Source organism: Narcine bancroftii, chromosome 7 (genome assembly GCF_036971445.1).
Source record: "Narcine bancroftii isolate sNarBan1 chromosome 7, sNarBan1.hap1, whole genome shotgun sequence".
In the NCBI taxonomy this organism is placed as follows: Eukaryota; Metazoa; Chordata; class Chondrichthyes; order Torpediniformes; family Narcinidae; genus Narcine; species Narcine bancroftii.
The window spans coordinates 79,266,775-79,294,541 of record NC_091475.1 but is presented as its reverse complement, the minus strand read 5'-3'; the positions used below and the strand labels follow the sequence as shown (position 1 = coordinate 79,294,541).

Below are 27,767 nucleotides of genomic sequence, written 5' to 3'. Positions count from 1 at the left end.
TAATGGGTTTTACTGTATACACATAATGATACAGAACACACACACAACACAGACATTACACCACACACCCAATGCACAAGACACATACACAACACATGCACAGACACAAAATATACACATACACACAGATGCATGACACATGTAAAGACACGCATACACAACAACACACACAGATATACAACACACAAGACGCACAAAATTGCACTCACATACACAATCATACAATCATATATACACATATGCTCTCACCATACACACAAGATACACACACAACGCACATGTTACATAAACACAGCATGCACCTACAATATGCACAGTCACACAAAACACATACATATACTGTATATGATACATTAACTCTCTGATCTCAGCAGGACCCTTGGATCTGAATTGAGCCGTGTATGGACTGCAACACTGGCAACTCCTCCGCTCTTAACACAGGATGTCAACAATGGAACAATGAAAGGAGCTGATTGGGTGAAGAAGAAGCATTGTAGAGCTGTGCAGCATAGAAACAGGCCCTTCAGCCCTTCCTGCTTATGCCACACATCATTCCTACCTATACTAAACAAGCAAAACAAGGAGATACATCCTTAAGTCAAAGCTTGCCGTGGAAAGTAGGAAATACTTGTTCACACCCAAGAAATGAGAAATGGGTAAAGCAGCAGTGGTCCTGCATTGAAACTCAAAAGTAGAAGAGATGAGGGGATGGGCAGGGAGGTTAGAAGCTGGGCACAGAGCCTTCAGGCAGCAGAGAGAGAGCTAGAGAGTTTCCCGAACTCAAGACGAAACAGATCTCAATTACAATTGGATTGCTAGTCTAATTTTAATCATAAATATGCAAAGCATTTCAGTTGACACAACTAACCACAGAAGGATATCACTTCTGGTGCTTGACATGAGCAGGTTGTTCACAAGTTACTGTCACCGAGACCCGTATAATGTTAAGACCCAGATTTCCTGAGCAGCCTGAGAGTGTGGGAGAGCGTGTCATTCTGCTCGAGTCCCTGGCATAACTGCTTAATGGGCGAAAGATAGTTCAACCGAGAAGTATGTGGCTTGTAAAGACTTTCAACTATTTCTTCATTCTCTTGCTCCACTTCCACATGCATGTGCAAGGTAAGAAACCTTTTGTGATGGGGAAAATATCTTGCAGGCCAGTTTAATGAGATAGATCAACAATTTGACGGGAATCGAGGGCATGAAACAATGATCTGGGAAGAGCACAAATGCCCTCGTTATATTGGAGAATGTATGTGGCTGTACAGGTTTATAGTTCTTGTGAGTGTTTCAAGGGTCTTTAATTCTCACAGGAGTTGGTTTTCAGCCGCAGAGCTTCCCAGGATTCCCTGAATTTCAATGGTCTTGGCTCAGCCACTGATTCCACTCGTTGCATGACCAAAGGGTTCATCGCTTGTGGATTTGACAGAGAGATGATGGGGTTCTTGGATTGCCATCAATCCAGGGCCAGCTCTTTGAAGCTTTAAGAGAGTCAGTCTCTCTCCCCATGGGCTTGTGAATTTCTCCTTCTCGGCATCTTTCAGTTGCCTTCTGAAAGTTTCCCCATTCAACGCCCCCCCCCCCCCCCACTAAAACACACAGAAGGCGATGCATAAAAACACTCTTCTCCCCACCACACCTCTGGTCGATCCCATTCTCCCCGGCTATTCCAGACACTCACCCATCTATCCCTGGAGAAATTTACACCCCAGCAGAAGCCTTCATGATTCTAAACGCTTCCATTAAATCTCCTCGTAATCTTCCCTGAACCGAGGAAGCTTTCCCCGAGAATCCGCACACACTCTGCATGACAGTTTTGGTGGCAAAACTCCAGCCCCTTGCATCAGGCTGAGAGTTACCCACAGCAAAGGGAAGGAGGGTTTGAGAACAATATACTGAGGCTTTGCAAATAGGGTCAGTGTTTGAGAAGGAGGGGTGCTGAGGAGGTGAGGGGGGTGGTCAGTGAAGTCAGACAAGTTAAAGAGTTTACCCCCTCCCCCTCCCCCCCCCCACCCCCCCTCCCCACCCCCCTCGACAGGTTGAACATCTTTTGGCTTCTTTGATTCAATGAGAATCTCCAAATACTCACCTTCCAAGGCATGGACATTCCTCTCAGACACCGGCCCCGCGTACTGAACTCTGCATACTTCACCTCCTGTGTTCCTGTGTACTGTGTTCGTGCCATACTGAACCTCACAGACCAAACACTGGGTACGATCCAGATCCGACAGACCGGACCTCACACAACAGACCTCTTGCTCCAAACCTTCATGCACTGAACCTCGCATACTGAATCTTATCGCTAACTGAACCTTGCACACGGGTCTGAACCTTGCACGTCGAATCTCGCGTCCCAGATTTCACATGCTGAACCTTGCGCACTGGGTCTTGTGCACCAGACTTGCACGCTGAAGCTCACGCACTGAAGGCCGTGGACTGCACCTCGCATGCATGAATTCACGTACTGAACCTCGTGCACCAGACTGGTGGACTGAACCTCACGTTCTGAGCCTCAAGCACTGAAGCTCGCATCCCCATCCATACTGAATCTCGTGCACCAAACCTTGCGTTACTGAGCTTTACACCCTGAAGTCCGCATATTGAACCTCGTGTACTGAACGTGGATTGACAGTTTGTAGGATCAGTCTGATCCTACAGTAATCTGAGGCTAATCTGCCTCAGATTACTCACTCACCCTCCCAAACCATCGTCCTGGGACCTCACCAACCCTCAGGTAGAGGTCTGGGAATTTCTGCTCCATGTTCTTATCACAGTACAGGCTCTTTGGCTCACAATCTTGTGCCAACCTACATAAACCTACTCCACAAAAATCTAACACTTCCTCTTTTTTTTACATCCAGGTAGCAGCCTTCACCACCATCCCCAACAATGTGTTGCAGACATCCACCACTCTCTGTGTATAATGTTTCCCTCTCATAAACTTTCCTTCACTCACCTTAAACAGATGTCATCTGGTATTGGCCATTACCCCCCCCCCCCCACCCCCGGGAAATAGGTGTTGGCTGTGACTCTCATAACCTTTATTGTTGCCCCTCATTCTTCGTCATTCCAAAGATAAATGCCCTAGGTTACTCAACCTTGCTTCATAAGGCATGGTGTCCAATCCAGGCAATATCCTGGCAAGTCTCCTCTGCACCCTCTCTAAAGCTTCCACATTCTTCCTGTAATGATGTGACCAGAACTGAACACAATACTTCATTTGGTCCAATCAGAGCTGCAAATTACACTACCAAGGGTTATTATAAATTGATACAGTTAATGTATTAAAACAAATATACAGTCACCACCACTTACATCAATGGGTAATCCCTCAGCAAAGATTCTCATTTCCCACTGTTTGTCACGTACAGTGAAATGGTGCTGATCAACCCTTGAACTGGCCAGGTGATTAGGAGGCTAAGTGAGTATAAAGAATCCATGGCATTGGAAACAGAAGCATGGATGTGGAAACTTTGGAAACCGTACAAAAGAGATTTCTCAGAATCTTGCTCAGATCAGAGGGTGTGAATTATGGGACAAATTTGGGTTCTTTTTTCTGGAGGACGGGAGGTTCAGGGGAGATCTGATAGAAGTTTACAAACTTTGAAGCTTAAAAATGTCACAGAGTTGAGAACATGCATTTAAGGTGAAGGGGGGGGGAGTTTAAAAGAGATGTGAGGCGCAAGTTTTTTTTTTACATAGTGGGTGCCTGGAAGGGGCTTCCAGGAGTATTAGTGGAAGCAGATATGATCGCATCAGTTAAGGGGCATGTAGTGAGGGAGAAAGATCACGTGCAGGCAGAAGAGATTTTGTTCAATTTGCTATCAAGTTTGGCACTAGGGCCAAAGGGCCTTTTCCTGGACTGTTTGTAGAAGGAAATTCTGTTAAAGTGTCCACTGGAGAAGTATGCCAAGTACCACGAAAATGGCAAGGGGGAGACTTTACAAAATGCAGTCAGGGTTGAGAAGTGTCAGTTTTGTTGAGAGGTAGTCTGGTATCATTAGAGCTGCAAGTTTCAGAAAGATTTAACAACGTGTTTCAGAATTACGAAGAGTTCTGATAAAAGGTGGTGTGGTGGTGACTGTGCTGATGTTGATCATTGACATGAGGTGACAGATTTCAGACAACTGGCCAACTGAAAGGAAGGTGAGGAACAATCAGAAAAACCCTGGGCAATAGCTGAATGGTCGGGAACGCAATAGGAATGGGACTAGAGACATTGTGTTGAATGGCTCCCTGGTACTAATCAATGGAATTATAAAATCATGGCTCCTGTAAATGTTGCCCATTTGCTCTTTTGGAATTCAGTGCTTCTCCTCCTCATGTTTGTGGAGTGCAACAAGGAGATTCTGGGCAAAACATGACTTCTCTGACAACTAGCTGCTCAAGGAGATATCTTGCCTTCTCTTGTTCTTTGATTTTATTCTCTGTGCTGAACTGGAAGACAAAGCAAACAACAGGTGCCATCACCATATACAGAGAGTATAGCAATGATTGATAATGTTCCATTTTATCCAAGACTAATGGAAAGAGTGCAGAGATCGTAAAGCATGCAGAGTTTGTCGAAGGTGGGCAGTCTGAGAAGGTGTAACATTCTCTTAGTTCTCGGATTTATAATTAGAAGCAGAGAGTGCCAGAGTGAGCAAGTTAAAATGGAGCTATGCAAATACTGTTTCAACCAGAACTGAAACTGGTGTGTGATGTCTTTCCACGTGGGTCACATTTTAAAAGTAGGAAGTGTTCAACCAAGTTAACAAGGAGGAACTATTTCCAGCATGTGCAAAAGGGCTGGTTGAGAGTTCCTCCTAGAGTCCATTCCGAGTCCTCCTCCCAGTGGCCATCCCCAAGATATCTTTCCAGTCCATCCTGAGACCTCCCAGTGTCCATCCCCGAGCCCTCCTCCCAGCGTTATTTCCCAAGGCTTCTCCCTCATGTCCACCCCCAAGTTCTCCTCTCCAGGTCCATTCTGACACCTCTTTCTAATGTCCACTCCCAAGACCTCTCCCTAGAATCAATTTCCGACACCCAGTGTTCATTCCTGAGACCTCCTCCATCCCTGAGGTCTTGCTGGCAGTGAGCTGCATGTTTACTGTAAAGAATGCTGAAGTGACTTTTCCCACTGCTCCTGTTCTTCTTCCTAATCAAGCGATGGCTTTACCAGTGAGTGACACAAAGTCAGTTCCCAATTTCACTGACAGAAATGTCTTCACTCCAACAATCTGGCCCTATTATGAACTCATGATATCTGGTCTTCTTCCAATAAAACTCATTCCTTTCCTCACACTCAGCAACAAATCGCTAATCTTCTACAAGTCAATGTTGAAATCTCAGGGCAGTAAGAAACAACAATGCTTGGTGTCCTGGGAGGGACCGTCCTTGGGGTACGTGAGAGGTCCACACATGAAGTCTGCTGATGGTGTGTGACCAGCTCAGTGGCTTCCTATAAACCATGTGATAACACCCCCCCCCCCATGAGCACATGTGGTCACTCATCAGGACCCCACCCCCTTCTCTCCAAACCACAGATTCATCATTAAAAGCAATTTTAGATTTTCAGGACTTCTTTGAGGTAAAAAGTGTCAGCCAGTACACTGTCCAATGTGGGCATGTGAATCTTCACAGCCCACTCAATCCCTGTCTACAACTCACTCTGTGGAGACTTTCCATCAACTTCAACAAACCCAACTCAGGATCAAGACATCCCAAAAGTGGGGCAATGATTCTCCATGGACCCCAGATTTTTATCCCTGTCCTCTGCATTTGACCAATAGGAACATGCTGAGCAAATCTTTTACCATCTTATTCCTTGAGGTCAAGTCAGATGTGGAAAAAAATAAATATATGTTTGGATTTAGATTGGACATGGTCAAGTAAGATCGTGTTATTTCCTTCTATACCTAACTGGGTCCCTACTCTCCAGATCAATAGAATAAGCGGGGGATAGTTAGACTATATAAATGATCTTCCTTCAGATATTGAGAGCAATTAATGTGACCACTTGAATGTGGATGGCATCACTCCATACATTTATGGTTAGATTTTGATTTGAGGTGGTATCATAGAACACAATATCTGCATTAAATATGATGCTTAAATTAAACTAAAAATTCTGCTTGCACATATTCGAGTTCCCTCTCTTCCCTGCATATTCATGTGTCTATCAAGAAGACTCTTAAACATCACTATTGTATCTGTTTTTACCACTACCCTTGGCAGCCTATTTCAGATACACACCACTCTGTGTCAAATATTTGCCCCATACACCTCCCTTAAACTCCCTTCCCCCCATCTTAAATGCATGTTCTTTAGTAAGTGACGTGTTTATATGGGGAAGAAAAATTCTAACTGTCTATGCTATTTAAGCCTCTCATAATTTTATATACCTCTATCAGATTTCAGCCTTCAAAGCCCCAGAGAAAAAAAAACTCAAGATTGTCCAATCTCTGCCCATAACTCATTCTCTCTAAAGTCTAAACAAGGCAATAGTTTGGGTCAACCTCTCTGCACCCTTTCCAATGCATTCACATTCTTCTTGTAAGGGGGAGGGGCAATTGCATACATAATTGCAAGTGCTTCCTGACCAAATTTTTATATTGCTACAATATTACATCCTTACATTTATACTCAGGGTCAATGAACCCAAACGCCTTCTTTACCATCTAATACACTTGTGAGGCCACTTTCAAGGAGTTATGGACCTGGACCCTCAAATCCCTCTGCACATCAATCCTGTAAACATTTGACCTCCAAAGTGCAGGGCCTCACACTTGTCTGGAGTAAACTCGATCTGCTATTTTTCTGCCCATATATGTAACTGATTTCTATCCTGTTGTATCCTTTGATCACCCTCCACACTGTCCACAATTCTGCCAATCTTTGCATCATCTGCAAGCTTAAAAATCCACCCACATACTTTTTTTTATTATTCAGATAAACAAACAAACTGCAGGTGTTGGAATCTTGAGCAAACAGTGAAAGCTGAACAGATTCAATGGGTCAGGCAGAAGAGAAATGGTCACTATATGGTGGCTCAGGACTCTGTCAAGACTAAAGTGGAAAGGGTTGGGTGGGTGGTGGAAGAAACTGTGGGAGGGGCTAAAAGATGATAGAATATTGGACTAAAGGTGGGAGTGGTGGGGACACAAGTGGAGGGAGGGATCACTGGTGAGGGGGTTAGAGAGAAAGATAAAATTGGATGCACTCCTACTTTTTCATCCAAGTCACTTATATATGAAAAAAACAACACCGATCTCTGTGAAACATCACTGGACACAGGCCTCGAGCCTGAACACACTTCTACTACTACCCTCCATGGGCCAGCCAATTCCATATCCAAACTATTGATTCACTGTAGATCTCACCTTCTGGATCAGCCTACCACAAGGGATATTATTAAATACCTTACTAAAGTCCATAGATACAACATCCTCTGCCCAACCCAAATCAACCGGCTTCATCACTTCCTCAAAAAACATAAGTTTGTAAGCTTTTTCACACAAAGCCAAGCTGACTGTCCCTGGCCTGATATACACATATTTGGAAGAGCATGAATCTTGTCTCTCGGTATCCTCTCCAATAGTTTCCCTACCACTGATGTGAGGATCACTGGATTATCCCTATTTCTCTTCCTGAACCAAGGTACATTTGGTTACTCTCCAGTCCTCTGGGACTTTTCCTGTTGCTAATGAGGATTCAAATATCTTCAACAAGACTACATCAATCTCTCGCCTCTTTCAATAACCTTCAGTATATCCCATCAGCCCTTGGAGACTTACCTACTTTAATGCACCAGCTCTTCCTTGATCCTCCACGTCCATCTCCTTGGTGAGCACTGATGCAAAGAACTCATTGAATATCTTATTCACTTCCTCCAAGCATAACTTCCCTCCTTTCGCCTTGAGTGGTCCCATCCTTTCCATTTCCTTTAATGTAAATATAAAATGACTTGGGATTCTCTCATCAAAGATATTTCATGGCCCCTTTTGGCCTTTCTAATGCCCAATTTTAGCTCTCTCCGGCCTTTAAGATGATTCACCATCATACATCACAGGGTATGCTGCACAGAAATAAGCCCCGCACCACAACTTGATGCTGTTTGCCACATGGTTAAATTGAGGTTTTAAATTCCTAGCCAGCCTGAAAATGAATCAAGTTCATCACGTGCACCTTTCCCGGTTGCCAAACATTATTGCCAATGAGATTGGTGCTAAAGGCAGTACGGATAGATTAGCATTTAGCATTATGCATTTACTGCCCCAGTGAGTAAGAGTCAAATCCAGCTCTGTCAGTAAGGAGTTTGTACGTTCTCTCCGTGATCTCGTTGGTTTTCTCTGGGTGCTCCTGTTTCCTCCCACCCACCAAGACATTTTTACAAGGTTTGTAGTTTAATTGGCGTATTTGGGTGGTACAATCTGGTGGGCTGGCTTTTCCCCCATAAAATGTTACAAGCCCTGAGGACCCCAAAACCAAGCAGCAATAGATATTCTCCAAGACAAATTGTTACTTAAACAAAAGTTGCTTTTAATTACCTTTAAACATGAAAACAGATATGTCTCGCATTAGCAGAGCTCCAGTATTTCAAATAAGATCTGTTTTAAAATGTTTGCATGTTTCCTACTCTAACAAATCTTTCCCAATTTATCTCCCAAAAAAATATACACTCTGCAACAGTGGCCATTGGTGAAACTTGGTTGCAGGAAGGGCAGAACTGACAGCTCAATGTTCTGGGCTTCTGTTGTTTCAGATGCAATAGAGCAGAAATTATAAAGGGGAGGAGTGGCATTGCTCATCAGGGAAAATATCACAGCTATGCTCAGATTGGACAGACAGACAGACTAAAGGATTCATCCACGGAGGCTTTTTGGGTGGAACTGAAGAATAGGAAAGTAATGGCCATATAAATAGGGTTGTATTATGGACCACCACCCAATAGACAAAAAAATGGAGTGGCAAATCTGCAGAGAGATAGCATATAGCTGCAGGAACTAACATAAAGTTGTGATAGAAGGTGATTTCAACTTTCCACATATTTCCATAGTCTGATTTAATTATGGAGCCTTTTATAAATAATGGAACAATATGACCCATCGTTAACTCCACAGCACCTTGTATCCACCACTTGATTTGACTCTTGATATAATCTTGATGTACTCAAAAGAAAAAGCAAAACATCTTTCAAATTCTTACTGTGGGAGTTTGCTGCCCGACTGCAATAACTACACTTAAAAGGGCTTCTGATAGAGATACACAGAAAGGTTTGGTGAACCCACAGTTTGTAGAAAATTTGTTTTGGAGGCTTTTGAGAGATTCATGAGCATCGCTGTCCCACATCCTGCTCAATGTCGATCAAACAAGAAAAGGTAAAAGGAGCCTTTTATTCAAGACTATGGAAAATACACATAATAGATCAAGTCCCAGGCTGTAGATTCATTGGGGATTTAAACAAAGAGTTCAATTCTGAAAGTAACATTTTTCCCCTTATCCCTCTAAACTTTCCTTATCCACGTACTGTATGCAACTCCCCCAGAAGCTCAATCCATGGACCCTCTCTACGAAGAAGGTGACCCTTTTTAAATCCTTCCCCTCTCACTTTTAACCTATGTCCTCTAGTTTTAGATTTCCCGACTCTGGGGAAAAGACTGTGACTATTTACACTATCCACTACAAAGCCCCACTCGACCTCCTACACATCAAGGAGAAAAATTCCAGCCTCACCTGATAACTCAAGCCCACCAGACCAAGTATTATTCTCATGAATGTTTTCTACACACTTTGAAGATGACTAAACCTCCACCCGCCAGTCTCTCTCCTCCTCACTCTCTCTCTCACACTCCATCCAATTCTCTTTCTCTCTCTTACACACCCCATCCCTTCTTGTTCCCCTCCTTCTCTCCCTCACTTTATTTTCTTTCTCCATCTCCCCATTCCTCCATCTCTCTCCCTTCCTCTCTCTCTCCTTTCCTCCCTCCCCTTCTCTGCTGCCTCTCCCTCCCTGCCACCTTGTCTCCCTCTGCCCCTTCCCCACTTCATCCCCCTCCCCACATCCCTCTCCCCCCCCCTTCCTTTCCACAACCCCTCCTCCTCTCCCAGTCCCTCCTCGCCTCCCCTTTCCCTCCCTCTCCCACTCTGCTCTACTCCTTCCTCCTCCTACCTTCTCTCTTCTACCCTCACCATCCCCCTCCCCTTCTCCCCTCCCACTTATTTCCTTGCCTTCTATCTCCCTCCCTTCTTCCTCACCTCTTCCCCTCCTTCCCTCCCTCCCCATCAGTTTCCCCTCCCCTTTTGCTCCTCCCCCTCCCTTCCCTGCCCTCCCTCCCCCAACTGCTCCACATCCCTTCATCCCCTCTATTCCCCATCCCTCCATCACCCCTCCACCTCCCTTCCTTCTCATCCCCTCCTCTTGCATAACCCTCTCCTTCCTTCCCCGCCCCTTCCCTATCCCTTCTTCCCTCTTTCTCCAACTTCCTACCTGTCCTGCTCCCCTTCCCCTCATCATCCCTTCCTCCCCATCCCTCACCCGCTCCCTCCACCAAACATATACAAATATCCAACAAATATCCAACAAATATCCCCCTCCCTTCCTCCCTCAACAAATTTCCAACACATCCTCCTCTGCCATTTGCGCCACCTACTATTTGATCCTACCACTGGAAACATATGCCCCTCTCCACCTTCCATAGGGACCACTCCCTCTGTAACTCCTCCCTCCGTCATTGCCTTGTCCACTCCTCCCTACCCACCAATTGTCCCGTTGGGACCTCCCCTTGTGACCGCAGGAGATGATCTTCTTGCAACCATACCTCCTCCCTCACCACATTTGTGGCCCCAAACAGTCCTTCCAAGTGAAGCAACACTTCACTTGTTAATCTGCAGGGGTTATCTACTGCATCTGGAGCTCCCATTGTGGTCTTTTCTACATCAGAGAGATTAGACACAGACTGGGAGATCGCTTCATTGAGCACCTTGGCTTTGTCTGCTGCAATAGCCTGGATCTCCTTGTGGCCACCCATTTCAATTCCCCATCCCATTCCCTTGTCGACATGCCTGTCCATGGTCTCGTGACTGAGACCACCTGTAAATTAGAGGAACACCCCCTCATCTTCCAACTAGACACCTTCCAACAGGATGGCATTGATATTAACTTCTCTGGCTTTTGTTAAAGCACCCCCCCAACCTTTGCTTTCCCCTTCGTTTCTAAATTCCGTCTCCTTTCACACAGACGTGATAAATTCTACCTAGTCCTTTATCAGATCCAATTAACGCCTTTAGTTGGTCTGGGTTCCTCCCCCATTGTTTGAATTCTTGCACTGGTCCTGAGATGGTAAAAACCAATTCTGAGACTTTCTGGTTTATTCTACTTCAGCCTTTTCTAATTTTTCCTTGAAAAAGGGCTCAGGACTGAAACATCTGCAATAAATCTTTGTCTCCTATGGATGCTGAAAAGACCCGCTGAGTACCTCCAGCATTTCAGATTTTACTCCCTCCCTCCCACTCCTTCCCTTGTCCCTTCCTTTTCTCTCTCTCTCTCTCTCTCTCTCTCTCTCTCTCTCTCTCTCTCTCTCTCTCTCTCTGAAAGTACCCATTAGATGTTCAACTCATTTGTCTGCAATTCTTTGTCTGAAACATTTCGATTTTTCATTGCAGGGAACGTCTCTGATGGTTGCATACTCCAGGTGATGTATGCGAGAGCTACATTCAATTATTCTATTGGAGACACCCTGGAGCTGAACTGTACAGTCAAGTTTTGTAAACTAAACCTCAACATATATTGGTGTAAGATAGAGGCAAACAATTGTGAGCCATTAATTACGAACTCTAAAGAAAATGCAATTTCTGGCACAACATTTCTAGTTTACAAAGTCTTTTCTGTTGAACACAATGACACCGGCAAATATCAATGTGTAGCTAATGAAAGCTCCTACTTTTCAAGGGGACACCTCATTACAGTGTATGTACATGGTGAGTACTGATAAATGTTTAACCATGAAAAGTTTGATATTATTCCATTGCACATCAGGAGTACTGGTAGGAACCACACCTTTGCCAACCTCACTGTGCCATTTGATCTGAGCACCAATTCTTTATCCAGTCCACCACATCAACTTCTGCAGGCTTCTCTTAATTCCTCATCTATGCTTCTGTGACCTCAGACCCAAACTCTCCATAAACCTGACACCATCCCATACTCTTACTAATCAGGAGAGGGATGGCAACCTGCTCAGTTTGGGTCTCACCAGGAACACTGGGCTCCTGACATCAACAAAGCCTGGGTCAAAGGTGAACTCCAGAAGTGAGGTGAGAGTACCTGTCTGGAACATCAAGGTAACATTTGGTATCAAGGAGCCCCAGAGAAACTCAATAGCGTCGATCTCCCAGTGGCCACCCATTAGTATCGACTTCTCTGGCTTTCATTAAAACCACGCCTCAGCTTGCCTTTCCATTCAAAGGGAAATTCTTCAGAAACTGGAGTCAGATCTCACTCAAAGGGAGATGGTTATCGATGATGGAGTTTAACCAGGTTTATACTCATTTGGATTTAGAAAAATGTGAGGGGGTGGTCTCATAGAGACAATACAAAATTCTGATGAGACAAGTTAGATGCTGGAAAGGTGTTCCTGATGTTGGGGGAGTCCAGAACAAGGGTCACAGTCTTAGAATAAGGGAGAAGCAATTTAGGATTAAGATGAAGAGAAACCCCTCCGATCAGGGACTTGTAAAAATTCCTTATACAGAAAGTTGTTGAGGCTAATTCATGAGATATATTCATAAGGGAGTAGCTAAATGAATCTAGGGGTTTAGAGAGAAAACAGGAATATAGTACTGAGGTCAATGATCACCAGTGATTGAACTGAATAGTGGACAATCGCCTACAGAAGCCTTATCAGACTATGTCCTGAGACCAATCATCTTCAGCTGCTTCGTCGATGGCCTTCCTTCCATCAGAAGGTTAGAGGTGGGTATATCCACTGATGATTGACAATGTTCAATTCCATTCACAACTCCTCAGCAAGTAAAAAGGGTGTGTCTGCCTAAAGCGAGACCTGACAATACTCCACCACCAGCAGGGAAGTAGCAAGTGATTTTCACGTCAAAAGTGCCAACAGTGACTATCACACAGCAGTTTTATTCCCTACCATTGTCATTCAATAACATTCCATTAGAGTTCTCCCATCAACATCCTGGAGTTCTCCATGGACCAGACATTTAACTGAGTCCCATTGGTTTGTAGCATCAAGAGGACATCAGAAACTGGCTATGCTGTGGTGTGTGACTTAGCTCATCCCACTTCCAAAGCACAAGTCAGGAAAGTCAAGAATCTCCCTGGACAGATCAGCTGCTTTGATTTGCTCCCCATCCACTACGTGAAGCAATGAATGTTGAGGAGATGAAGGGTTAAGCCAATCACATCACACCAATAGTTTTCACTGTCTACAGATTGCACCAGGCTATTCCCATGGCACCTCATAAATCCACCACTGAGAAGACCAAGGTGGCTAGGGTAGGTAACACTTGGAGGCTCCCCTCCAAGTCACACACCATTCCAACTTGGAAATACATAATCACTGGGCCTGAACACTGAATTTCCTTCCCCAATACCAGTTGGGAGCAGCAGACTTCACCAGAGGAACTAATGGGCTTCAAGGTGGCACCTCGCCTTCAAGTGGCAATGCTGGCCTCGCTTGTTATGCTTGGATCTCCTGAATAAATGAAAGAATTTTGAAGTTCCTTGAAAGTGGTGGTCAAAACGATTTTTGGCACATTGGCCTTCATCGGTCAGTGTATTAAGTTCAGAATTTGGGAGGTCATGCTGCAGATGTATCAGACATTGGTGAAGCCCCTTTGGAGTATTGTGTTCACCATGCGATAGGAAAGATATCATTGGAGAGGGTGCAGAGAAGATTTAGGAAGATGTTGCCAGGACTCAGGGTGCTGGGCTATAGGGAGAGGTTGAGCAGGCTGGCGTTTTATTCCTTGGAGCTCAGAAGATATCCAAAAACATGAGAGAATATCAGGTGGGAGAAGAGAGTCTTTTGCTCAGGGTGGGGGAATGGGTTTAATGGGAGGTGGAGATTTAACAGGAACCTAAGGGATGACTTTTACATAGAGGGTAATGAGTTTATGAAATGAGCTACCAGAGGAGGTTGTTGAAGCAGGGTGCCATTGCAATGTTTAAGAATAAACTGGACATTGGTAGGATGGTGCATGGGCCAAATGCAGGCAAATGGGTTGAATGTGGTAGGATAATTTGATTGTCATGTTGGACAGGTTGTGCCATAGGACCTGGTTCCACACTGTGTGACACCATGATTCTATTACTCTAATTTCCCATGAGGATTGGAAAGACTCCAGGTGACCTGCCAAAGAAAACAGGAACCTCTCCATTTTGTTCCTGGGGCTGAAATCCTGCAATGAGGCAACATGTCCAGTTGTTTTTTTGGCCTTTTCCTCACTTCTCTTCCCTCCCCTCCATTGTGACATCAGAATGGATTCTTTTTATGATGCAAATTCAAGTGATATCACAATAAGGACGGTCTCTTCATGATAACCAGCCCCATCCACACAATATGAAAGGGTAATGGACATATTCTGAAAGCTTCATCTTTATCATCGAAGGATCTCAAACTTGAGGCTTCATGAGCTAAAGTCAAGATTTTAAATGCGTATTCTCCCATGGCCAGAGCATCTGGGACGCAGGTGAGGTTTCTTCTCTTTCATCAATGAGCCAGTGGCAAGGCCTGAAGTTATTGCCCAGCCATGATGAGGCGGAGGAGAGCTGCCTTCAAGATGTGCTGAAGGTGCCGGTGGGGAGAGAGTTCCAGGAATGAGGCAGGCCCAGCAACGAAGGAGGAACGTGCTGAGGTCATGGGAGTCAAGATGGTGTTTCTTCCCCTCCCCCTTACAATGTCGATCTGGGAGGTGGTGCTGGAGTGCTCTGGATCAGTAATCACTGTGCACTTTGTAGGTAATGCACACAGCAGCCACGATGAACCAGTGGCGATGGGTAGAGGTCTTTAACAGAGGAAGTGTTTGAGCTTCGGATATAGAGAATTCTGTTCATTAGTGTTCATAGAACACTACAGCACAGAAAGAGGTCCCACAGCTCATCTTGTCTGTGTCGAACTGTAATTCTGCCTAGTCCCATTCACCACAGCCCTCCATACCCCTCCCATCCCTGTATCTATCAACATTTTTCTTAAATGTTAAAATGGAGGGCGTATTCACCACCTCCACTAGCAGCTTCTTCGACACACTCATCACTCTCTGCCCCTAATGTTTCCTTCACACAGCTCACCTTTCACCCTTAACCCATGTCCTCTAGTTCTTGTCTCACCTAAACTCAGTGGAAAAAGCCTGCTTGCATTTACTCATACTATATATCTCATAGGCATTTTCCCTGAAAGCCAGTTACTAGTGTTCTCACACTGCCTTATCAGTGTTTCTTTGACGCAGTTGCTTACCTGATTTTGAGTTCAGGGAGAGAATCCACACTGATAATAGGCTGTAAATCTGATGATTATGATGAGCAAGAATTCAGGACAATTTCTTTAATTAACATTTCTCTCTTCCCCAAGGAGTGAAGGCAGACTCCCATGAGACCAGTATCTCTGGTGAGTCCCAAATCTAATGTTCCTCTCCTGTTCTCTGATCACACATTCATTGCCACTCGTCGGTCATGTCGGGAAGAGTATCAGTTTCGGTGGGCTGACAGAGGCACAAATCTGGGCACAAGTGTTACAATCACATGTAACTTTAATTAACACATGGGAGACAAACAGTGGAGAATGTTAAATGGTACTCGATTAATATTTCACTTGAGCAATGATATAGACATTCACCTTGAACCTAGGATGGACTCCGACAATAGGGAACCTATACTCGACATGCTCACACACTGTAAATAGGAATTCTTAAACATACTCAGTTCTCTGTTCCAACAGGGGTGCAGTTCTCTGTAAGTATTGATGTATAGCAATACTATAGCACAGCTTCAGTGTAGAGCACACCTTACCCCACAACACTTCAGCAATATCCACAGAAGTGACCTGGGTTGGAACAATGTCTGGGGCTTGGACCATGAGGCAGTGAGAAAGAATGTGCTATGCACTGATGTTTATGCAATTCTGATCTGTGCCTCTAGCCAATAATGATTTGAATTAGCCAACGGCAAGGTGTGCACTAATGGATGGCCAGAGTCCAACCTTGATTGACAGGTGATGTGACTTCCGAATAAGTTTTGTGACCACCCACAATACACACATTACAGGCAGGCAGGGTGGCCATATTTCCTCCGTACACATCATCCCACCTCACCCTCTCTGCTAGGAAATGAGATGGCCAATCAATCACAGTCTGTGCTATCGTCATTACAAGGTCTGCGCCCATGTCCCTGGCTGTGACTTTGTTGCTTAGCAATGTGGGAATAATGGCATGATATAACCAGGAACTGCAGGGTTCCTTGGGTGATTGCCTTCAGTTCAATTTGGGGTGGGATTGAAAAGAGTTGAGGTTACATTACAATTATTTAATACTCCACCTGGAGGGCCTTCCTTCTGTCTTGTGAAGAGCTTAATCCCAGAGAAGGAGAGGTAGAATGATAATAATGATAATGTCATACACATTGTACAATGTGCACTGCACCAAAATTCTTTCTTGCTGCTGTAATCAGGTATTTATAACTGTAAACTTAAGTGACAATAAACACATACGAGGTCGTTGTTCACAACTAGCTGCTGAGTTCCTTGGATTGCAGCGGGGCTGTACTTCCTCGGTTTGAGCTTGCATTGGGAAGTGCTGAGGTGATCATGGTAGTGTAACTCAGCACAGTCCACCTGTGTGTTTTGCAGAGATTCCAACTAACTCCACCATGCATGCTCTGGATCTTGCCAACACCCCTCTCTGGATCTTTTACATTGTTATTGCAATAGGAACAGTGAGTGCGATTGTCTTTCTGATCATGATCACCTTATTCTGCATCAGAAACTTCCACGGTGAGTGTTTGCTCAGCAGCTTTCCCAATTATTCCCCCCCCCCACCCCAAGGTTCTGTTCACGGCCGTTGAATAACCAGGCTTCTCCCCGTTTTTCCAGACCCCCTGGAGAAAGAGGAGCCCAGTACCAGCTATGCGATGCACCAGTATCATGTGAGTCTGCTTCAGTGATTTATAGTCCTGAAGTTACACGCAACTAGTTCTTTCTTCTGCCTGCTCCTATCACTCAATTCAACCATCACAGCATCTTGAGGCCCAGCAAGAGGCCATTTGGCCCATCAGGCCAGTGTTGGCTCTGTGCAAGTGTTTCTAATTAGTCCCCCTCTTCTGCTCTCCTGACAGCTTGTGAATTTCCTCAGTTCAATCATTTTCCCAAATTCCTTTGAAAATTCTATTGGTGTATTGACTTCCACCTCCTTTCAAGCAGAATGTTCCAGATCACAGTGACCAGCTGCGGGAAACACTGCCGTCCACCCCTCATCCTTCTGCCAATCCCTTTCACAGAGGGTCATCTGGGCATGCCACTCCTCCTGCCCTCCATGATGTTTGAACACTTCTGTTATATCTCCCCTTTGTCTCCTATGAAGCTTTGTGCAAATGGAACTAAGACTGAATAAGGGGATAAGAATCAGGACCAATTGTTAGAGGGGACTCTGTGGTCAGAAATCATTCAAGGATGGACTGTTGCCTCCCTGGGGTCAGGGTTAAGATATTCACCTTGTGTCTAGGAGCATTTTTAGAGGTCATTGCCCTCTCTGTACATGGATGTGGGTGGAGAAAGGGACAAGGTAGGGTTTGAAGGAGTTGGAAGGATATTAATAAGGAGATATCAAAGGCAATTGCCTCTCTGTGCCAAAGTTTTGGAAATAGGAGAGAAGTCAATGGGAAAAGGAATGGTGCAGGATGGAGAGCTTTAGACTGTTGGGACCTCGGGACTTGTACAGACCAGGATTACACTGTCCCCACACCAGGGAAGGTATGCTGGGGCACTGAAGGGCAGGTTTAACCTCACCTGACTGAGGGATAGGAATGGAGGGGCAATAAAAAAAAGGAGATAAATTCGAGCAGAACAAAGAATAAGGCATGACTAAGGGAAATTTTTGACAGGTTTTTAAAACAAGAGGATAAAGTAAAGGTGCATTGAAGAAGGTTGATGACTTCATGGTAGAATGGTGGTAACAGAGTCCAGATTCAAATGATTGGGTACAGGAATCGGTTATAGTTGAACCACAGGAGTCCTTCAGTGGGTGAGGACACCAAGAGGATTGACACATTAAAGACAGGGTTTCATTGACAATAGAAACTGCAAGTAAAACAGGGCAGAACAGGCAGCAGAGACTTCAAACAGTAGGAACCAGCTGCCTATGGAAGTCAGAGGCAGAAAATAATAGGAGGTCCAAATATAGATTGCAGCTGTGAACAGGGCAACACGAACAAACAAAAAACACAGACTCATGGGAAAGCTTAAGGGAGACATTAGAAGTAGTTTTTTTTTAAACACAGAGAGTGTTGTCAGGAGTGTTGGTTGACACTAGTATAATCAGGACATTGGAAAGAGTCTTAGATAGGCACATGAATGCAAGGAAAATAGAGGGTTATGTGTTGGGATGAGTCAGATTGATGTAGAGTAGGTTTCATCGGCTGGCACAACATCATGGGCCATATGGCCTGTACTGTGCTGTAACGTTCACTCTTCTACATCAGTCCTGGCTCAGGTTTCAAGTAAGTACTTTACAGCTGTCTTCACCGAGGATGGTGCAGGAGTCCCAGCACAAGAAGATACATATATTTAAGATTATGAATGGGCTCACAGTCAGTGAGAGGAGGTCATAGAAAGACTAGCTGGATAAGTCACCTGCTACAGAATCCAAAGTGTGGTAAGGAAGGAAACTGCAGAGGTCCGGTGATCAGACCTGGATCATACTTGCAGCTGTACAAAACATTGTATAAATCCGGTGCAAGGTATAGTGTACAGTTCTGGTTGCCCCTCTACAGTAAGGGTGTGGTGGTGATAGAAAGAGTGCAGAAGAGATTCACCAGGATGTTGCCTCGAATCGAAGTCTGTAGTTCTAAGGGCCGATTGGATTTCTTCTCACTGGAATGTAAGAGGCTAAGGGCAGACCTTACACTGCCTTGCAAAATTATGAGGGCCAGAGGTAGCATAGATAGTCATCTTTCTCGCAGGACCAGGGAGTCTAGCACTAGAGGGCACAGGTTTGAAATGAGAGGGGAGAAGATCGGAGGTGTACATTTTTCCACACAGTGGGTAATGGTTAAATGGAAGGTGATGGAGACTGATACTAACACAATGTTTGAAAGTGTTTAGACAGGTACATGGATCAAAAGGTATAGAGGGACATGACCCTATTGATGGCAAATGGGATTAGTATGCTCAGTACGGACAGGATGGTTGAAAGGGTCTGTTTCTGTTGTGCACCATTCAATGATTTCACAAGCTCCAGCTGCAAAAGTTTATGGATTGTGATGGACGAAAACATGTTCATAAAAGGGTGCAATGTTACTCTGGTAACCAGAGGGCAGTCAACACAAGTTAAAGAGGCAATAGCCAGGGTAGATATAACCATCACTGTACACGAAGACTGGTTGGACGAGCCCATCATCCCCCATACCATTCCAGCGGATATCCCCACACACTAGAGCCCAGAATGCAACTGCTGCGGCAGATGGGCCAGACCAGGGTCTTTTGAAGGTTAAAGATCAAAAGAGGAGTGGTTATAGTTTTAACCTGACAAGAGATGATATACCGTGGATACCATAAGCTTTAGGTTGAACACCGGGTTCGTATCCTGTGCTGTCTATAAGGAGTTTGTCCATACTCCCTATGTCTGCATGGGTTTTTCCCAGGGGCTCTGGTTTTCTCCCACTATTCAAAACATACGGGGGATGTAGGTTAATTGGGGGGCATGGACTTGTGGGTCAAAAGGGCCTGTTACCATGGTGTATGACAAGCTTTTTTTAAATTAAATTTTTTTACATTTAAATTTCAAATTTAAATGTAAAGTATGCACGTTCATGCGTAGAAATGAAGATATGCACAGACGTGCTCACGCACATTCACACCTGATGATAGAGTCTATGAGGAGCTCACTGTTGGAGAATGATGGAAAGATTGAACAGCCTCCCAGCAAACATTCCCATTTATTGCCCTGTTGTTTGCTTCATGGCTGTCTCTGATGAAAAGGGTAACCCCTACCTAAACCCAGCTGTGGTGTTTGAGGAAGGGCCCTGCAGAGGATATGGTGGGGAGAGGCTGGAGGCAAGTCTGGAGCAGGACTTAGCCCAATTGAATAGGATAGATACAGGTCACCTGGTCGAATCCCACTTTCTCATCCACCCACACCCTGTAATACCCCACCCGGTCTTATCCAATTCTCATCTCCCCACACCCTGAAATACTCCACCTGATCTAATCGCACTCTCATCTCCCCACACCCTGTAATACCCCACCTGATCTAATCGCACTCTCTCATCTCCCCACACACTGAAATACCCCACCCGGTCTTATCCCACTCTCATCTCCCCACACCCTGAAATACCCCACCTGATCTAATTGCACTCTCATCTCCCCACACCCTGTAATACCCCACCTGATCTAATCGCACTCTCTCATCTCCTCACACACTGAAATACCCCACCCGGTCTTATCCCACTCTCATCTCCCCACACCCTGAAATAGCCCACCTGATCTAATCGCACTCTCATCTCCCCACACCCTGTAATACCGCACCTGATCTAATCGCACTCTCTCATCTCCTCACACCCTGAAATACCTCACCCGGTCTTATCCCAACTCATCTCCCAACACCCTGAAATACCCCACCTGATCTAATCGCACTCTCATCTCCTCACACCCTGAAGTACCCCACCCGGTCTTATCCCACTCTCATCACCTCACACCCTGAAACACCCCACCTGGTCTTATCCCACTCTCATCTCCTCACACCCTGAAATACCCCACCCACTCTTAACCCACTCTCATCTCCTCACACCCTAAAATACCCCACCTGGTCTTATCCCACTCTCATCTCCTCACACCCTGAAGTACCCCACCTGGTCTTATCCCACTCTCATCTCCTCACACCCTGAAATACCCCACCTGGTCTTATCCCACTCTCATCTCCTCACACCCTGAAATACCCCACCCGGTCTTATAACACTCTAATCTCCTCACACCCTGAAATACCCCACCAGCTCTTATCCCACTCTCATCTCCTCACACCCTGACATACCCCACCTGGTCTTATCCCACTCTCATCTCCTCACACTCTGAAATACCCCACCTGGTCTTATACCACTCTCATCTCCTCAACCCTGAAATACCCCACCCGCTCTTATCCCACTCTCATCTCCTCACACCCTGAAATAACCCACCTGGTCTTATCCCACTCTCATCTCCTCACACCCTGTAATACCCCACCTGGTCTTATACCACACTCATATCCCCACACCCTGAAATTCCCCACCCGGTCTTATCCCACTCTCATCTCCCCACACCCTGAAATACCCCACCCAGTCTTATCCCACTCTCATCTCCCCACACCGTGAAATACCCCACCCAGTCTTATCCCACTCTCATCTCCTCACACCCTGAAATACCCCACCTGGTCTTATCCTACTATCATCTCCTCATACCCTGAAATACCCCACCCGGTCTTATCCTACTCTCATCTCCTCACACCCTGAAATACCCCACCCGGTCTTATCCCACTCTCATCTCCCCACACCCTGAAATTCCCCACCCGGTCTTATCCCACTCTCATCTCCCCACACCCTGAAATACCCCACCCAGTCTTATCCCACTCTCATCTCCTCACACCCTGAAATACCCCACCTGGTCTTATCCTACTATCATCTCCTCACACCCTGAAATACCCCACCTGGTCTTATCCTACTATCATCTCCTCACACCCTGAAATACCCCACCTGGTCTTATCCCACTCTCATCTCCTCACACCCTGAAATACCCCACCCGGTCTTATCCTACTCTCATCTCCTCACACCCTGAAATACCCCACCTGGTCTTATCCTACTATCATCTCCTCACACCCTGAAATACCCCACCTGGTCTTATCCTACTATCATCTCCTCACACCCTGAAATACCCCACGTAGTCTTATCCCACTCTCATCTCCTCACACCCTGAAATACCCCACCCGGTCTTATCCTACTCTCATCTCCTCACACCCTGAAATACCCCACCCGGTCTTATCCCACTCTCATCTCCCCACACCCTGAAATTCCCCACCCGGTCTTATCCCACTCTCATCTCCCCACACCCTGAAATACCCCACCCAGTCTTATCCCACTCTCATCTCCCCACACCGTGAAATACCCCACCCAGTCTTATCCCACTCTCATCTCCTCACACCCTGAAATACCCCACCTGGTCTTATCCTACTATCATCTCCTCACACCCTGAAATACCCCACCTAGTCTTATCCCACTCTCATCTCCTCACACCCTGAAATACCCCACCCGGTCTTATCCTACTCTCATCTCCTCACACCCTGAAATACCCCACCCGGTCTTATCCCACTCTCATCTCCCCACACCCTGAAATTCCCCACCCGGTCTTATCCCACTCTCATCTCCCCACACCCTGAAATACCCCACCCAGTCATCCCACTCTCATCTCCCCACACCGTGAAATACCCCACCCAGTCTTATCCCACTCTCATCTCCTCACACCCTGTAATACCCCACCCGGTCTTATCCCACTCTCATCTTCTCACACCCTGTAATACCCCACCCGGTATCCCCCTCTACACAATCAGTCTCCAGCAAATGGGAAACATCATATTATTCAAGATATAGAAGTACCTGGAGTCATGAAAGCATGGCGGGCTTCAGACCACAGGGTTAGCCAGGGCAACAGAAAGAAGTGGAGCAGATCTATTGGCCAGGTGACTCATTGACTATTCCTGTGGGAGATCTTTTGAACTAATCCACACCAGCTGGCAGTTTCCCATCTACATCTCCGCACTCCAATGCCTGCTGCAAATTCCTCAACTCTGTTTACTCTATCACACTCCATCCTTCCAAGGACAACCCATAACCCTCCCACACATAGCTCACCCCTCCTCTAATCCCCAGTCTACCCTTCCCCTCTCCTCACCATGACACCTCCCAACATCCTGCTGGGTTGTCCACAAGCCTGGAGCTCATGTTACACCATGACCATCGAGTAAAGCTTCTTATCATTTGTTTCCAGTTCCATCGCTGTAAATCTGCAGAGAATTGAGACAAGTTCAGAGACAGAGGCAGTACAACTATCAGGTGTTTTATCACAGTGTTGAGAACCTTAGCTATTTACGTTAGCTTTAGACATTTTGCTAAACCTTGATAAAGACGGGCTCATGACGATGATCTTGATTTATAACTGCAAAGGGGGGAGCCTTTGGAGATCTCCATTGTGACAAAAGTTTCTCATCAAATAAGGAACAACAGATTGTGTTTCACCAAAATAATAAAATCCAAAAGTGTCCCAAATAATGAAACTGTGAAGCTATGGTTTGATGGGGAGCTCAGCCACAAAGAGTGACCGAGAGGGAGTTCTGAAATTCATTCACAGACAGAGAGAGAGAGAAAATTACAGATGTGGGGTTAGACAGTGGGCATTAGTGTGTGGATTGAAGAGAGAGTGGGATTAGACAGTAGGGTATTACAGGGTTTGGGGCATGAGGGGGAGAGTGGAATCAGACCGGGTGGGGTATTTCAGGGTGTGGGGAGATGAGAGAGTGGGATAAGACCGGGTGGGGTATTTCAGGGTGTGGGGAGATGAGAGAGTGCGATTAGATCAGGTGGGGTATTACAGGGTGTGGAGAGATGAGAGTGGGATTAAACCGGGTGGGGTATTTCAGGGTGTGGGCAAATGAGAGTGGGATAAGACCGGGTGGGGTATTTCAGGGTGTGGGGAGATGAGAGAGTGCAATTAGATCAGGTGGGGTATTACAGGGTGTGGGGAGATGAGAGAGTGCGATTAGATCAGGTGGGGTATTACAGGGTGTGGGGAGATGAGATTGGGATAAAACCAGGTGAGGTATTTCAGGGTGTAGGGAAATGAGAGTGGGATAAGACCGGGTGGGGTATTTCAGGGTGTGGGGAGATGAGAGAGTGCAATTAGATCAGGTGGGGTATTACAGGGTGTGGGGTGATGAGAGTGGGATAAGACCGGGTGGGGTATTTCAGGGTGTGGGGAAATGAGAGTGGGATAAGACCGGGTGGGGTATTTCAGGGTGTGAGGAGATGAGAAAGTGGGATTAGACCAGGTGACCTGTGTCTTTCTTATTCAATTGGGCTAAGTCCTGCTCCAGACTTTACTTGCCTCCATCCTCTCCCCACCATATCCTCTGCGGGGCCCTTCCTCAAACACCACAGCTGGGTTTGGGTAGGGGTTACCCTTTTCATCTGAGACAGCCATGAAGCAAACAACAGGGCAATAAATGGGAAGCAGTCCAGCTGCAAGCCGCAGGTATCCCTAAAATTGGTCGTGGGGTGAAGGAAGTCAGAACACATGCAGGCAGAGCATCTGGAAACCAATGGATTGCACAACAGCCCTCTGGGACCAATTTTCCTCTTCCTGTTTACCAGGCTCTGAGCTGAATGGCCTTTCCCACTTCCATCTGAGAGAAGGAAAGTTGCTTGGCATAGTGGTCAGCACAACACTATTACAGCGCCAGTAGCCCTGATTTAAATTCGGTGCTGTCAGCAAGGAGTCTGTACCTTATTCCCGTATCTGTGTGGGTTTTCCCTGGGTGTTTTGGTTTCCTCCCAGCTGCCAAAACGTAAGGGATTGTTGGTTAATTTGGGTGAAATTGAGCATCATGGTTTTAAATGGCCAGAATCAGCTTCAACCAAGGTGTAAATAACTTTTAATTTATTTTAAAACTTTTCATTGAAAGTTTGCACATACGAGATGCCTGCAATACATGCAATTTAATTTTAATATAAGTTAATGGTGAAATTTTTCTGCTTGAAGCCATTCTTATTATTCACATTAGCTGTGTTCGTTTTTAATTGCATTTCATCATGAATATTCAAAGCTTGCTGCAATTTTTTATTTGAAGGATATGACTGAAGTTAATGGAAAACCTACAAACTATGAAAAAATGAATGAATGTTCTGAAGGTATCGGCTCTTCAAGCCCCAGCTCTTTGATTGTTAATAACTGCAATTCTCCTCAAAATCAGAAGAATACAAAATTCTCCAACACACCTCAACAGGATATGATCGTTTATGCCTCACTGAATGAATCCATGTTAAACAGGAAACCATCAGTGAAGTTCACTGACAATGAAAACACAGAATATGCTGCCATAAATGTTAAGCATTAAGTAGAATGATTTTGAACTCGCAGTGAGAGAGGCTCTGGGAGAAGACACCATGTCCCGTCACTGTTTGTAGATTTCTCCAAAACATGCATGAACCTCCTTGTTACTAATTCAACTCATGTCACGCTGGGCAGGACTGATAAAGGACAACTTCCAGCGAATGGGTCCACTACTCAAAGAGCAGATTTGGTTCCAAGATGTCCACTAGTTGACTGTTACTTCTGCTAATCCAAACTGAGCAAAGTGAGAAATGTTTTGTGACAGTAGCTGAAATCCTTTCACACATAGTGTGCAGGATACTGTTTTCAATGGAAACAGTCCCTCTTGTCAAAACCTGTTTAGATGTTCCATGTATTTTTTTTAATGTAATGGATTTGCTGGGACTTCCTAACATGTAATTTTAATATTCTGTAAATTATTCACAACTGGTACAAGATGAAGACTTTCAGCTGCTTACAGAATGATTATTTAAATAATGCATTTCAGAATAAATATTTAAATGAATTATAGTCATTTGAAGGAACGTGCTCCATGTTAAACTATAAACTTTTTTTTTTAAGGGTGTTCCCAGAGTCACTTGCAAAGAACCATAGAGAGAGAAGGGACAGAAGAGGTGGACTTTGCCTCAACATTCTCAACTACACCCTGACAACATCATAAACACTGGTCACCTGGTCATTCTCGCGCTGCAGGTTATGGGAGCTTGCTGAGCATAACCCCCGACTAAAACTACTGGGAACACTCAGCAAGGTCAGGCAGTGTCTATGGAGAGAGAGAGAAAGAAAAAAAACAAGAGTTTCCGGTTGAGGACCCCCTCATCAGAATTAGCAACAGGTCTACAATTTGAAATGTTAACTCAGCCTCCCTACCCCCAGATGCTGCTCGACCTGCTGAGAGTTTACAGCATTTTCAGGGTTCTTGTTTTTTTTCCACAAATTGACTCAAACTTCAGATAATCCTAAAAGAGAGACAATCCTTTGGCACAGAAAACATTTAAATCACAGAGTGCAGGATATTTCTTCTCCAGCTGAGAAACTTGACGCGTTTGATGTTACTTGCATTGAATTGGGTCAGCATCTGCAGACCCCTTACCTACCTCTTTGTCAAATATTTGATGGCAGGTCTGGATCAAGCTGGATCAAGCTGCTTATATATATAAAAAAACCCTCATTGCTATGAAGAGATCGGATTATAGAATGACCAACCTGAGGGCACTTTCCTCCATCCTGGCTGAGTTCCCCTAATTCTTCTCCGCAGCTACGTACATTGTTTTTCTTCAGGTATTTATTCCATTCTCTCTTTTAAAGTTGCTGCTTTAAATAGTCATCCCATTTCTCTCCTTGCCAGTTTTGTCATCAATTCTGGTCAGTCTGTATTCTCTCATTTCTGATACCAGATTCAGCATATTCACTCCATCAAACCCTTTCAGAACTCTGAATACCTCTTTATCCTCCTATGTAGGAAGGAGACGGACCACAGTTTCTGCAGTCTCTCCCCCATTCCATTCAATCTCCTCCCCTGACCCTTCAAGGCCTGTCAATCTTCCTGAAGGCTGGTCTTCCCACTGCAGGGTTAGAGAAATGGCAACACAAAGGATTGCTCATCTTCAGACATCGATTAACTTTAATCAGGGCAGCTGGGAATTACTAGCCAATTACATTTGGAACTAAATCAAGTATTAATAAATAAGATCGAAGAAACTACCAGCTTATCAGGAAGTAAACCAGTATCGCTGCCAGTATCAGCTTCACTAAGTTCCTTTGGCAAAGGAAATCTGCCAGTTTTTCCCTGTGGTCCCAAACCCCAGCACTGTGGTTGAACCATAACTATCAGTGTAAAATCTTGAATCCAAGAGACAAATCCCAACTTTAACAGCAATACCCTGATCTGTGGGGAGGATGGGGGGAGGGGGGGGAAACAAATAAAACATTTATAAATGGTTCAGCACAAAATCCTTGTGATTTAAGTTGCATGTATTGATTTGAACAGGGTGTTCTGACTAAACATTGGATCATGTTTACACTCTACTGAGGTATAGAACAGTGTTTTTCAACCGTGTTCTTTCACTCACTACCTTAAGTAATCCCTTACTAACCACAGAACACCTACAGTGAGTATGTGAGTTGAAAGAAAAAGGTTGTGAACTTCAGGCCAAAAGCAAGATATCAGCACAGACAAGTGGGAAGAAGGGCTTGTTGCTGTGATGCGGAACTCTGACTCTAAATGGCTGTGACGCCATCTGCGGAAATAAAATGGTTCCCTTCTACCAATAGATTATGGTTCTATTGCTCTGTGCTTGACATCATATTTAATTGCACTACATCACAGGGAGGCAGGTAGAAACCTGATTGCTGCAAGGCTCGGTCTTCCTTGACTGTGAACTTGAAGCAGATCCGCTGCTGGAATTCTTCCTCAGACAGATGAGCAAA

The 27,767-nt window shown here is 45.2% G+C and overlaps 1 protein-coding gene and 1 long non-coding RNA gene across 5 annotated transcripts in view; one reads left to right on the top strand and one right to left on the bottom strand.

Moving 5' to 3' along the window:
* LOC138739057 (uncharacterized) overlaps positions 1-2,325 on the bottom strand; it is a 33,929-nt gene extending 31,604 nt beyond the window's left edge. For both annotated transcript variants that reach the window (XR_011341974.1, XR_011341973.1), the window contains exon 1: positions 2,090-2,325. This is a non-coding gene — a long non-coding RNA (uncharacterized lncRNA). The remainder of the gene's footprint in view (positions 1-2,089) is intronic.
* Positions 893-27,557, top strand: LOC138739056 (B- and T-lymphocyte attenuator-like). 3 transcript variants are annotated; one of them, XM_069890466.1, is made up of 7 exons: positions 893-1,119; positions 11,644-11,958; positions 15,573-15,608; positions 16,845-16,988; positions 17,088-17,140; positions 23,220-23,284; positions 25,075-25,163. In XM_069890466.1, exons 1-6 carry the CDS (start codon positions 1,053-1,055, stop codon positions 23,247-23,249), a joined length of 645 nt encoding a protein of 214 aa, XP_069746567.1. In that variant the 5' UTR covers positions 893-1,052; the 3' UTR covers positions 23,250-23,284; positions 25,075-25,163. The 3 variants fall into 3 exon arrangements, with proteins under 3 accessions (XP_069746567.1, XP_069746565.1, XP_069746564.1); XM_069890464.1 differs by lacking the exons at positions 23,220-23,284; positions 25,075-25,163 and adding an exon at positions 25,899-27,557; XM_069890463.1 differs by lacking the exon at positions 23,220-23,284 and having other exon boundaries at positions 908-1,119; positions 25,075-25,847.
* Positions 27,558-27,767: the final 210 nt, after the last annotated feature.

Bases quoted from the DNA above. Each gene is read 5' to 3' on its own strand.
- LOC138739056 (XM_069890463.1), top strand. From the start codon at position 1,053: ATGTGGCTTGTAAAGACTTTCAACTATTTCTTCATTCTCTTGCTCCAC. The intron at 16,989-17,087 runs GTGAGTGTTTGC...CCGTTTTTCCAG, and splicing joins CTGCATCAGAAACTTCCACG to ACCCCCTGGAGAAAGAGGAG. The intron at 17,141-25,074 runs GTGAGTCTGCTT...TTTTATTTGAAG, and splicing joins ATGCGATGCACCAGTATCAT to GATATGACTGAAGTTAATGG.